Here is a 13,797-nt window from a genome sequence, read left to right on the forward strand (position 1 = left end):
ATATCCCAGTAGAAATTTTAAACAAAACTAAGTAAAGTGAGATGATAGTTTCAAAAGGACCAAACCAAGTTAAGTTAAATGATCCCCAAACTCCAAGGTGGAAAGCTTCCATACCACTGCACCAGATGCTGGGTGTACAATCCATGCATATTCTGGACGAATGAGTCGTAAACAGTTAACAGCAGCCAAATAACAGTTGCCTTGTTTCTCAAGTCCCCGCAGAGTTCGAACCTCTCTGCCAAGACGCATTCCATACTCAAACATCACCGTACCAGCTAGGAGGCAATAATAAATTAAACATCAGAACTTCAAAAATGTGTTTTAGAGGGGCAACTGGCTGGCTCAGTCAGAACAGCATGACTTTTAATCTTGGGGTTGTAAGTTTGAGCCCCATGTGGGGTGTAGAGATTATGTAAAAAAAAATTTTTTTTTAGAAAAACGTGTTTTAGAGAATTTGTTATACTTATCAAATATTAAAACTTAAAACAAAACTGAGTTTAACTTAAACCCGCAAAAAATCATGTGTTGGTGAGGACGTGGAAAATCCGGAACCGCTGTACAGCGCTGGTGGGAATGTAACTTGGTGTAGCTGCTATGGAAAACAGCACGGCAGTTCCTCAAAAAATTGAAAATGGGATTACGTTGTGATCCAGCAATTTCACTTCTGGGCATATAGCCTGAAAACTGAAAGCAGAGTCTTGAGGAGATATTTGTGTACCCTTGTTCACAGCAGCCATTACTCATAATAGCCAAGATGGAGGCAATCCAAGTGTCCACTGATGGATAAACAAAATGTGACATATACATATAATAGAGGAAGGAAGTTCTGACACATGCTATAACATGGATGAATCTTGAAGATATTAGGCTAAGTGAAATAAGCTAGTCACAAAAAGACAAATACTATATGATTCCAGTAGCCAAATTCATAGAGACAGAAAGTAGAATAGATGGTTGCCAGGGGCTGCAGGAGGCAGAAATGAAGCTGTTTAATGAGTATAGTGTTTCCATTTTGCAAGATGAAAAGTTCTGGACATTGGCTACACAGTAATGTGAATATACATAACACCACTGAATACTAAAAATTGGTTGAGTTAGTAAAGTTTATGTTATGTGTATTTTACTACAATTAAGAAAAAAAAAGAAAAAATCTGTAAATGTTACTTCTGACATTCATTCATTTTAAAAGTGATCTCTACATCCAACATGGGGCTTGAACTCATGATCCTGAGATCAAGAGTCGCAAGCTCTATTGACTGAGCCAGTCGGGTGTCCCTACTTCTAACTTTCAGATACTACATTTCCAGATAGTACAGAAGACTAGTTTAGAGTGCTAGTTTCAGCCCCATTTTTACCTAATTTCACCCAGTGAGACCAAGAAATGTCTGGACGCTCTGCTCAAGAATGGATTACTTTTATAATACTTTAGTCACATAGGCTGAATGAGAAATTGAAAAACACCTTGTTCTGAGGCAGTGTGAGACTCCAGAAACCAAAAAGCACTAACATTTCTTTTAGCTTTCAAATGAAACTATTTTTCATTCCAACAGTTTTAAAATTTATATAATTTTATTTAAAATGAAATTGACTGACTTTCCCCCGCCAACAAATGTTTCTGAGTGCCTGCCATATTAAGACTGTTTTTTTTAGAAGAACAAGTCTTGCTCCAGAAAGATCTGAACATTAATTCAGCTAAAGTGGTTTTTTTTTTTTTTAAGGTTATTTATTTATTTGAGAGAGAGAAAGCGAGAGAGCACAAGCAGGGGCAGAGGGAGAGAGAGAGAGAGGGAGAAGCAGACTCTCCACTGAGCGGGGAGCCCGATGTGAGGCTCGATCCCAGGACCCAGAGATTGCGACCTGAGCTGTAGGCAGGCACTTTAACCAACTGAACCACCCAGGTGTTCCCAGCTAAAGAGGTCTTAACCAGGTTGATGTAAGGGATGTTGTTATTGTAAAAGCAAACAGTGAGAGATCTTTAATCCTCTACATGTCCCTGTCTGTATGGGTCAAGAATATAAGGAATATGCAAACATGTTTCACCATTCGGAAAATTAGAGCATGCTTATGAATTACTTCTATCTATTCTTTCCAATGAAAATCAGCAAGAAACCTTACAAAGGGATGCCTGAGTGGCTCAGTTGGTTGAACATCTGCATTCGGCTTGGGTCATGATCCCAGGGTCCTGGGATCAAGCCCCCATTGGGCTCCCTGCTTCGTGGGGAGTCTGCTTCTCCCTCTTCCTGCCCCTCGCCCTGCTTATGCTCTCTCTCTCATATAAATAAAATCTTAAAAAAAAAAAAAAGAAACCTTATGAAAAGTTCTCTGAGTGAAAATGGTAAAAAAAAATATTACCATTTCCAGAGGAGAACCACAATGGTTATCTTGTAAAATGTGATCTTAAAATAGACATGTAATCCCTTTGCGTTTTAACTGTTCTTTTTTTTTCTGTCTCAAAGATTTTACTTTTTTTTCTTTTTAATCTTTTCGAGTATAGCTGACACACAATGCCACATTAATTCCAGATGTACAACACAGCGATTCAACTTCTCTATATGGTATGCTATGCTTACCAACCACCGTTTTAGCTGTTCTGATAAAGACTTCATTAGTCATCATACAAATCCAAACTAAGATACATTCTACAAAAACGACTGGCCTGTACTCTTCAAAAATATCAACAACATCAAGGCAAAATAAGGCTAAAAGAAGTGCTCCAGATTAAAGGAGACTAAAGAGACATGACAAATGTGTGATTCTAGATCAGGGGGTAGGGATGATATGGGAGGAACGTGCTATTAAAAAAATCACGATAGCATTATATTTACATTTAATTCATGAAATTAGTTGTATTTCCTTAATCTGATAATTGTATTGAGGTTATCTAAGAAAATGTCCTTAGCTGATACATCGTAAGTATTTATACATTGAAACGTGATGTCTACCACTTACTCTCAAAAGAATCAGCAAAAATAAGAAAAGGCCAAGAGCAAGCTGGCAGAACTCAAAACCAGCCACAAGAATTCAAGACGCCTCTAGTAAAAAAGTTTCTTTTAAAATCAGACAGAAGACATAGATAGAATGACATCTCACTGGAAATGATTCAAGAATGTTCTAGAGTGGGATAAGTGCTTGTCTTTAAGGCTAGCGAGTAATCTTCAAAAAGGGTGAAGCTAATCTTGTAATTAAACATAATTTCCCAAAATGCTTGTAGAGAACACTCATTCAATGGTGAAAATAAGGTAAAAATTACATAAGTCAAACAGTATTTTCATAAAACATAATCAAACTGTTAAGTTTGCCCCTAACAAAGACTGTTGGCTTCAACTGCTCACCCTTTCGGTAATTGTGGCGAAAGACGTGAAAGGCATAGAGGAGCTCATAGTAATTGTGAGTCATAAGGTCCACAGCTCGCGCACGTGATTCAATTATTGCCACAACCTAACGAAGGGGAAGCAATCAGATACGAAGGTTAGTAGCGAGCATGACGACCACCGCAGTTGTGTCCAGTCATCAGTGGACAAAATTACCTCGTTATGCAGATTCACATAGGGAAACTCTACAAGATCCTGTAGCTGCGAGCGTTCACAAAGAACTACCACCAGCTGCCGCAGACAATCTAACTGCCTAGGAGAGAGAAAAGCGACATGAGGGCAAACTCTCAGTGCATTAAACAGGGTTGGTAAATTGCCTTCTCTAAAAAAGACTGGGATTGACTACCTGCTGGAATCAGGAATTTGGGTTAAGGCTTCATATGCTTGGCTATTGTGACCCAAATCCAAATGATGTTTGAAAATGCATGTCCTTAAGGTAGCCTAAATGTCAAATACGGTGGGGGGAGAACAACAGCAATTAAATCGCACATCCATGACAAGTCTAAAGGGAAATACCTAGACTATAGCTAGTTCTCACCTGACTTTTCCAGTCACCACCTGCTTCAGTTAATACTGACGAAGCCAACTGAATCACCAGCTCAGGCAAACCAACAACATCTAGTAGACGCAAAACCTGAGGAGAAAAAGAGGGAGTTTCCATTAAAATTAATATGGTAGTGCACGGCAAATTGAAACAGGAATTAAATCAATCAGAAAGATAACGAGTTAAGTTGAAGATGAAATCAAAGATGTTGACTACAAGACAGGATTATTTGGTTAATATTTGACTTTCCTTTAGGGGCGCCTGGCTGGCTCAGTCGGAAGAGCATGCGACTCTTGATCTCGGGGTCGTGAGTTCGAGCCCCACGTTGGGTGTAGAGATTACTTAAAATAAATAAATGGAATAAAAAAAAAAAAAGACTTTCCTTTAGATTCTACTGTCAAGTAACAGGCTTACTGTAAAATTTCCTATTGGTCTTTTTGTTCACGGCTCTATGTTCAATGTTAGTACACAGTGGGTTCTTAGTAACTATTTGTTGAAGGAACACATGCAATTTCACTACTAAATTTTCCTAGTAACTGTTTAGGTCGCAGATGTATTTAAAGCCCAGAAAATAAATTGCCACCGTAGCCTTATAAAACCCTAAAGAGAATGTTTGACATAATCCATTTCTAAGATAAGATAGAACAGTGCTCTTCAAACTTTGTCCACCCTATTAACAATGTCTGTGCACACATGTGCACAAGTATTTACTTACATACACACAGCTCTCTAATATATAGGTTTAACACACTCAACACATAAATTTATAGAAGAAATAAAGATAAAAATAGTTTTGATTATTTTTATTAGTAATTATTCTTTTATTAACAGTATAAAACATATTTTGGATGATTAGTTTTTATTTTATACTTTTTCTTGAAATGTAACATATATTTAGAAATGTACATAAATCCTAGGTACACAGCTGACTGAATGTTCACAAAGTAAAAATATCCATGTAACAAGCACCAAAAATAAGAATTATAATATAGTGGTATTCCAAAGCTCCCAGATGACTCCTTCCAGGCACTTCTGACTTTTACTGGTTCTGTTTTTAATTTCATGGGAACAAAATCTTATGGTATGTATTTTTTTGTGTGTCTGCCTTACTTTGCTTAACATGTTTATAAGACTGACCTATTATTATACGCAATTCCTTTCATTGCTGCGGTATTCCATTCAAAGAATATACCATAATTTATTGATCCATTCTGTCAACGGACATTTGGGTTTCTAGTGTATGAATTTTAAGAATATGCTGCTTGGATCATAATTGCATGTCTCTTTTTTGGTAACTATGTACATGTTTCTGGATATATTTAGAATTGGAATAACTGGGTCATAGGGTATGTCAATGACTGCAGCTAGCAGATACCAACAGCTTTTCAAAGAGTAACCAATTTATACTCCACTACCAGTGATTAGGATGCTTAATGCTCTGATAATTTTCACAGTTTCATATTATCTTGAGTTGACATCTTAATTCAAGGTACGCTTACTTAGATTGTAAAATAGCATTCCTGAGAAGTTCAACTGTTATCAGCTGATTCTTGTCAGATCTGATTATAGACTATCACTGTTTCTACCTTGCAATATGGCTGATGAAGAGCCTGTATCAAAGGGAGAAGTGTCAGCTCTAATTTGTCCTCATTTGCTTGTACTTTCTTAATCTGACTTCTTTGTAGGAATTTTTAGAAATTGTGAAGGTGATTTTTATTAAAATGAATCACTATCATGTATAAATCAATTTAACCAGGCAAACATAATCTACTGAAATCAAATGGAGTAGTGCAAGGGCGCCTGGGCGGCGCAGTCGTTAAGCGTCTGCCTTTGGCTCAGGGCGTGATCCCAGCGTTCTGGGATAGAGCCCCACATCAGGCTCCTCCGCTAAGAGCCTGCTTCTTTCTCTCCCACTCCCCCTGCTTGTGTTCCCTCTCTTGCTGGCTGTCTCTCTCTGTCAAATAAATAAATAAAATCTTTAAAAAAAAAAAAAAAGTGGAGTAGTGCAGGTGCTCCTCTGAACCCCCGCCCCAGCTGTGACACCTTCCCTCTTCCTTCCAACGCCTACCTTGAGACTAAATGACAAGTGACCACCTGGTAAAGGACCAAATAAGAGCACCAGGGTTGATCCTTATATTAAACATTAGTACATCTTAATTTATTTCTTTTGTGAGAGTTCTGGTATTTTCTTCCCAGGGCCCACTTTGGAGTCCACTGGAGCAGTGGTTTTTCATGTTTTTTGAACCAGTAAGTTTCTTCTGATGAAAGCTATGGAGCTTCTCCACAGAAAAAATACAAGCAACATTTTGCATACAATCTCAGGGGATTTACCAATTCCTTAAATCTAGCCAGGCTCAGATTAAAAATCCTTAGAATTCAGGGTGCCTGACTGGCTCAGTCAGTGGAGTGTTCAACTCTTGATCTTGGGGTTGTGAGTCTGAGCCCCACAATGGGTGTGGAGATTACTTAAAAACAAACAAACAAACAAACTGGGGCACCTGGGTGGCTCAGTCAGTTAAATGACCAAGTCTTGATTTCAGTTCAGGTCATGATCTCAGGGTTGTAAGGTTGAGCCCCTTGGTGGGCTCCAGGCTGAGCACAGAGCCTGCTTAAGATTTTCTTGCTCTCCCTACCCCGCTCACGCTCTCTCAAATAAATAAATAAAACTGGTATGATGGGAATTTCACTTAAGTTAAAAACATTTACCAATTTCATTAAAATATGTTTCTTTAATTTCCCCAGGCAAATTCATTTCTCTTCTCTTGGAATTTCAGGGAACGATTACATTTTTATATTATTTTTCTCCCCAAATACCAAAGCAATGATTTCAGATACATTTTTACACAGGGTGGTGTAAGAAGTACCAAACCACACCATAATGTACCTTATCGTAATACTGCATCTTGGGGGTGGACACAATCTCCCCATCCTCTGAGTGAATCAAACGATCCAAGAATTCCTCTTTGCCCACTTCAGATGCTGCATGGCGGAAGCAATCCAGAGCCTGGAGAAATAAAAGAATACAAAATAACTTATAATGGACTGTTCAAATTCTAGGTGCTTAAAAGTCGGGGTTGGGGGGGTGGGAGTTCAGGTGCTGAAGGAAAGCCAAAAAAGAAAAACTAAGACTGTTGACTAGATTTACAATTTTTGCCATTCTAAATTCTATCTGACACATTATTTAATATTTTTCTTTAACTTATCTCACTTTTTAACTTAGATGCTATTAAAAAGTAAACTTCAATAAGAAAATTGATGGATAAATATACAATAGCATAGTAACATGTTAGCATTTGTAGAATTTGAGTGGTAAGCATATGATTGTTTATTTTAAGTCCTTAAACTTTCCTGCATGTTTGAAAATTTACCTAAATAGGATGTCAGGGAACAAATTAGAAAGGTAAACTTCCATTATGGGGGGAGAAAGCAGCATAAAATTAAAAAAAATACGTAATAAAAACAGTGTAATTGAGTAATAAATTTGATTTACAAAATTCATCCCAAAAAAAACCTACACAGGGGCAAAAGGATTTTAATGTTTTCCCATATTCTAACTAATTTGCAAAGCACATGAAAACTGAAGAATCCCCACACGGCTCTTGCTGGCACTAATCATCTTTGTCCTTATCTAGAGGATTCCATGCCTCCCATTCCCCCTAACCTAGTCAGGAGACTAAGTGTCCTCTTTACACTGAAGCTGGTTCTTCATTCGACTGCAATTTACCTTCTGTCCCTCTCCTGTAACCAGGTAACACCGTCCCAGCATAAATCGACAGGAACCAACATTGACTTGACACCAGGGACGCAGCAGTTGAATATAATCCTTAAAGGCATAAAAGGTGCTTTCTGATTAGAAAATAAATATAAGGAGATAACCATTCTCAAATTCTTCAAAGAGGGAAAGAAGATAGTAGTCAGTTAACATAAAAGGTGTATTTCCTGAAATCATCTGGAAATTAAAATCTAATCCTGCTCATCTATTCTTGCATTAGGTTAGACACTTTCAAGAAAGCAAACAGGACTCCAATAACACCAACATACATACATTTTTCCAACTTAGCGATTTTCCAACTTTTGGTATTTACTGGTTTAATGACTAGATTCCTATAAAGGATTTATATGAAGACAATGGTATATTTGTTTTGGTATAAAGAGAACCTAACAGGATTAAAAAAACAAAACAAGATACTCTAGGAAAAAAACTTTGGGAATGACATGTCAAGAGAGAAGTAAAGAAAATGTCTCTGGGGTATGTTTTGGTGCAATCAAGTTTAAATTATTGTGGTTCTTATCAGCAGCCAATTAAGATGCAGGTAACATTTACAAAGAAAAAAATTCCAGAAATCCCATTCTATACAAGAAATGATTAAACCTGAAATATTCAACAGTACTCACCTGCAATTGTACATACTGACAATTTCCCATCAAACATTCCAGAAAGAGACAACCGGGATTGCTAGGCCATCTAGTCACTGGATAAGGAGATTTTTTATTTTTTTACGTTTTTGGCAAACTTAAATATATCTACATATTGGGCATCAAATTCCATGCAACGACTTAATTTTTAAAAAAGAAGGTAAAGGAGAAGGTGGCAGAGCACGTGTTCTTATATTAGACAAATACGGTTTAAAGGATATATACTAGAAGCCTAGTCACCTCGCTCAGAACTCAATTAACTGTGGGCTAAACCACCCCTGGGCGATCACTTCCGATTCTGGAATACTTCATGCACTGCTGGTGCCAGTGGACACCCATCATCTACCACAGTTTCCGACATACAGAGCCACTCAATAAAAACTTGATGAACTTATGTTTTAAAAGAGATCTAGGTATTAAATATTTGTGTACCAATAAAATCTGGCTAAGTCCTGAGGAAAATAAAATAAAAATTGGGATATCTAAAAGTAAATATTATCATTTCTTGTTGGGGGAATAAGCACTCAATCTCATTAAATATCTTCATTATACAGGGAGAATGAGAGCCTTAGGCTATTTAGACAGAAAACACCTTTTAATTGGATTTTTAAAAAAAGATTTATTTATTTATTTGAGAGAGACTGGGAGAGAGTGCGCATGTACAAGTTAGTTGGAGGAGGAGCAGAGAGAGAGAGATGAGAGAATCCTCAAGCAGACTCCCTGATGAATGTAGAGCCAGACCCAGGGCTTGATCCCGGGACCCAGAATCATGACCTGAGCTGAAGTCAAGAGTTGTCCACTTAGCTAACTGACTGAGCCACCCAGGAGCCCCTAACAGCCTTTAAATAAAAGGATACAAAAGCTGCAATAAATAATTTGTAGTTGCAGTAATCATCTCGGGCCAATTCAACCCAGTTTGGCTCAGAGGTGCCTTTGGTTGAGAGAAGAGATGAGATATGATATGTTTTCTTGCAACTTCTTGGAAGAATAATTCCACAATTGTCTGAGGGCTAGATACTTAAAAAAAAAGTTATGACAATCATCAACTTGTGATATTAGTGCCAATTTTCAATTAAGATAGTCTACTAATTCATTTTATGCCAGTAATAAATAACATTATTTCAAAATATAAAATGCATCATGGGTGTAATCAAAGGCGATATAAATAAAAGCAGTTTGTAAAGTGTGAAGTACTATACAAACACAATAAAAAGTCACTTAAATCAACAGTGCATTCACTTCTTTTTCTTCTCACTGATCTCACTACACCTAAGCATCTTCCTTAGGGAGCATTTATACTAAATACGGTCTCAAGATTCCAAGTTGTATACCAAAATAATACCAAACACATTCTCCAGAATGGCTCTCAAGTATGAGAGACAATGCCTTTTAAATATTTATTAAGACAAGTTAAAAAAGCTACCATGAACTTAATAAATTTTAAAATTAATTTTATTGAATTAATCACCAGAGCATCAATATACAATAGAAAAGCAGCAATACATACATACATACATACATATATATATACGTTTATATATGCAACACCCTCAGTTTATGCATGATTTGGGCTTCCCGGGGTTCAGTAGACTCCCTGTTGCAGCCTTCCGGCCACAGCTCACTTACAGACCTCCCAAAGTGAAAGCAGATCCTACCCAATCACTCCGTGGCAGAGGTGGCAAAGGACCACTTTAATGAATATGCAATAAAAGCCAAATTTAAAATCAAATGCATATAGTCTAATCCTTACCAAACTTATTTGCCATTACAGCACCAGAGTCAGTCAGTTCCAGCACTGACAAGTGTTGGAGATTGGACTCCCTGTAAGAACAGAGAAAAAGACAGCAGTTCTTCTACACAAACATTACTACAAGTTCTCCTCCCAACAACACTTTCAATTTAATTAGTAAGTTGCTCATAAAAGCTCTATTGAAAGCCTTACCAAACAGGACAGTTTATCTTACTGAAAATGTAATTCTTGTAAGTAACGGACTCTCCTTTTTCTTTTGGTTACAAAGCAGCTCAGCCTACCTTTCATACCTAGTCTTTGTGTGTGGTCTAACTTGCCCTGTGACCTCATCTAACTCTTGGGCCTTCAGCAGGATTTATCTTCACGTTAAACACACACACATATGTAATAATGGTACATCTGAAACTCATGTAACATTGTGTGTCAACTACACAATTTTAGAAAAAGCATAAAAAATGGGCGGTTAGTGAAAAACTACCTCTCTCAACAGCTTCTAAGAAAAGACAAATTTTAGAAATTATATATATTTTCCCCACTTCAGAATAAGCTTTTTTTCTTTTCAAAAAACCACATATACAATAACATATCTAGTATTTTGATTCTTTTTATACATTGCCTTTAGCCTTTGGAACTTGAAGCACCTAAACGCTCTCTGAATCTTATCGGCAAATCACGGAACTGCATTACGTTCACAAGTTTTTAAAGACAATGAAAAAGTAAACTCACAATTTATTTTAAAAATAAATTAGAATAAAACTCACAGTGCGTCAACTGGAACGTCAGTTGCCAAGCACTGACTTCCCCACTTAATGAGGTAATAAGATAAGAGTAGAGGAGTTGTTCGGTGTAGTAGGTCTTGCTGGTCTTGAATGAGCTGACCAGCTCCCAAGATCACCTATAATGATGGGTGGGTGGGTGAGACCATACACAGCGATTAGTGATGATAACTCTTAAGGCTTGGGTGGAGGTAAAATAAATAACAAACACAGTTACAATGGGCATACAAAAAAGCAACATATGTACATAAAGGCGACACACCTATTAAATTTTAGGGTAGCAAAAATACCTACCCAAAGATTCAACAGTACAAAAATACTGATGGTGAAAGAGAAAACAACGAAAGTAACTTTCATTGAATCTGTGGGCTCAGAATTCAAGAACAGGAACGGGGAAATCTAAGCCCTTCCTTATGTTACTAGTCTGGATAAAAATAGTTATGAACATTAGAGGAAAATTTGGCAATACCACCAAAAGCCTTAAAAATGTGCATAGCCTGTGACCAATCAATTCTAGTTCTGAGAATTTATCTCAGAGATACAGTGAGGTGTACAGATATTTATAGGTATGAGGAAAAAACTGGCAACAACGTGGGTGACCACAAATGGGACTGGTTGAACAAAACTGTGCTAGGTTAACTATTAAAAATAATTTTGTAGAATACTTTATGACATGTGAAAATACTGATGAGGTGTGTAAGGCAGAATAAAAACAGATTACAAAAATACCACATAGTGTACCTTAATTCTAGAAATAAAACAAACAAAACGTTTGCAGGGAAAAAAGGGTGTACATCAAAATGTTATCCCAGTTGTCACTGGGTTGATTACAGATGAATTTTAACTTTGTTTACAGAGGCTTACATATAAAGGTTCTATAATGAACATCTATTACTTAAAAAAATGGTTATAATTAACAAACAAAAAGCCCCACAAAAACCCCTGAAGAAATGGAAGACTCTGCAAAGACTGAAAAGAACTCAGTAAGGGCTGCCCTAAGTACCAGCCTCTCAGGAAAGGCTCCTGTGTCTCCCGGGTGGTCCTAAACAAATCATCTTCCTAAATGTCCCCCTTATTTTTACCTGAAATTCTACCATTATCAACGTATTTGAGTTAATAAATTCTGATTTAAAAAATATGAATAGCTCTGGGAACCCCAAAGGCCTTGTAGTTTTTTATACATTAACATGAGTTAGTGAACCAGACTGCTCCCTTGTCAGGCTCGGATGAGATGACCTACAGACAAGTGGGGCTTCAGCCTCAGGGCAGAAAGGCAATCTCCAAACATGGAACATTTAGTAGCGGGGAAGACAAGGATTACTGGACAAGAGTCTGGTGGACTAAGAAGACTAGGATGGAAAAAGAAGCACAGAATGGAGTTGGGAGGATCCCCAGGTGGCACAGTTGGTTGAGTGTCTGACTCTTGGGTTTCAGCTCAGGTTGTGATCCCAGGGTCATGAGATGGAGCCCCGAGTTGGGCTCCACACTGGGCATGGAGCCTGCTTGAGATTCTCTCTGTCCCTCCCGCCCCCAACCTGTGTGCACGCTATTTCTCTCAAATAAATAAATACAACTTAAAAGAAATGTGCTTAGGCTTTTGTACTGCAGAAATAGAGTTCTTTTTCTTCTTCTTCCTTTCTCCTCCACAGTAAATGGTACCTTGCTATCACGTGCAAAGCAGTTACTAACAATACTAAATTTTCAGAGAGCCATGCTTGGAAGTTTCCCCACTGCTATAAATACAAAGAATAATTGTAAAATAATCCACTTCATGTTATGTTCTTTTTTTTTTAAGCTTAGTTATTTATTTTTAAAAAACTAGGCTCCACGCCCAGTGTGAAGCCCAACACAGGGCTTGAACTCACAACCCTGAGGTTAAGACCTGAGCTGAGCTCGAGTCTGACACTTAACCAACTGAGCCACCCAGGTGCCCCTATTTATTTTTAAATAATCTCTATATCCAACATGGGACCTGAACTCAAGAGTCGCATGCTCTTCTGACTCAGCCAGCAGGTGCCCCATGTCATGTATGTTCTTTTTTTTTTTTAAAGATTTTTATTAATTGATTAATTAGATTTTATTTATTTATTTGACAGACAGAGAGCACCCACAGAAGTAGGGGGAGAGGCAGGCAGATGGAGAGGAGAAGCAGGCTCCCTGCCAACTAGGGAGCCTGACATGGGGCCAGATCCCAGTATCTTGGCATCATGATCTGAACCGAAGGCAGATGCTTAACCAACTGAGCCACTCAGGCGTCCCTGACATGTACATTCTTATTCTGCAATTTTAGACACTCACTACAGGTCAAATGCAGGTGACAGAGCAGTGAACAAAGACAAAAGTCTGCACTCATAGAGCCGACATTCTGCTCTGCGAGTAGATTTTACGAGTTTCTCTCAAGCAGTACTTACGGCATCTCCCAGCCTCATTAACAGGTGCTGTAGTATCAAAAGGTCCCGGCAGATGAGGAAGCGAGTACTGGCAATTTTACACACACCTCTACACACAATACATGCTGCTGTGTTGCTACCATACAGCTGGGAAAGATTCAGTCGAATATTCAAAGGCTGAGCTATAATTAAGAGGGAAAAAAACGGAAAGAAAGTTAAAAGGAGTTAAACCGTTTTCTCTAGATCGAAGAGACACGTTTGTTGTCATTCACCTGGATTGAACCCCTTTTCCATTTCCACTTCTGTCTCATAATCCATTTCCCGCACAAGTAGCCCGATGGCCTGGATTGGGTTCTTGATCTCTTGCAGCTTACTGCAAATATCCTCCATCACATTTTCTCTAGAAGGACAATCAGAAAACTATCACTACTGAGAATATGTAACACAGACTCTATAAATCCCATAAGCTAAATGCTCCATGAAACAGGAAGACGAGCTACACAATAAAGGAGGGGAGATAATCACTCCGGCATATAAGATACTTGTACTT

The 13,797-nt window shown here is 37.9% G+C and overlaps 1 protein-coding gene across 5 annotated transcripts in view; it reads right to left on the reverse strand.

Annotated features, from left to right (window-relative positions):
* The window catches only part of NUP160 (nucleoporin 160), a 46,788-nt gene that overhangs the window by 9,151 nt on the left and 23,840 nt on the right, over window positions 1-13,797 (reverse strand). For 4 of the 5 annotated variants that reach the window (XM_044388910.3, XM_048215757.2, XM_057317280.1 and 1 more), the window contains 13 exons: window positions 13,520-13,647; window positions 13,269-13,429; window positions 10,843-10,976; window positions 10,082-10,152; window positions 9,189-9,348; window positions 8,311-8,380; window positions 7,640-7,738; window positions 6,800-6,919; window positions 3,910-4,005; window positions 3,718-3,812; window positions 3,528-3,624; window positions 3,333-3,438; window positions 115-275 (listed from right to left, as the gene is read on the reverse strand). In XM_044388910.3, the coding sequence (XP_044244845.2) occupies window positions 115-275; window positions 3,333-3,438; window positions 3,528-3,624; window positions 3,718-3,812; window positions 3,910-4,005; window positions 6,800-6,919; window positions 7,640-7,738; window positions 8,311-8,380; window positions 9,189-9,348; window positions 10,082-10,152; window positions 10,843-10,976; window positions 13,269-13,429; window positions 13,520-13,647 (1,498 nt within the window). Of the gene's footprint in view, window positions 1-114; window positions 276-3,332; window positions 3,439-3,527; window positions 3,625-3,717; window positions 3,813-3,909; window positions 4,006-6,799; window positions 6,920-7,639; window positions 7,739-8,310; window positions 8,381-9,188; window positions 9,349-10,081; window positions 10,153-10,842; window positions 10,977-13,268; window positions 13,430-13,519; window positions 13,648-13,797 lie in introns of those variants that run through there. The other variant, XM_057317281.1, reaches the window with a different exon arrangement.

Source organism: Ursus arctos, unplaced genomic scaffold, assembly GCF_023065955.2.
Source record: "Ursus arctos isolate Adak ecotype North America unplaced genomic scaffold, UrsArc2.0 scaffold_23, whole genome shotgun sequence".
Lineage (NCBI taxonomy): Eukaryota > Metazoa > Chordata > Mammalia > Carnivora > Ursidae > Ursus > Ursus arctos.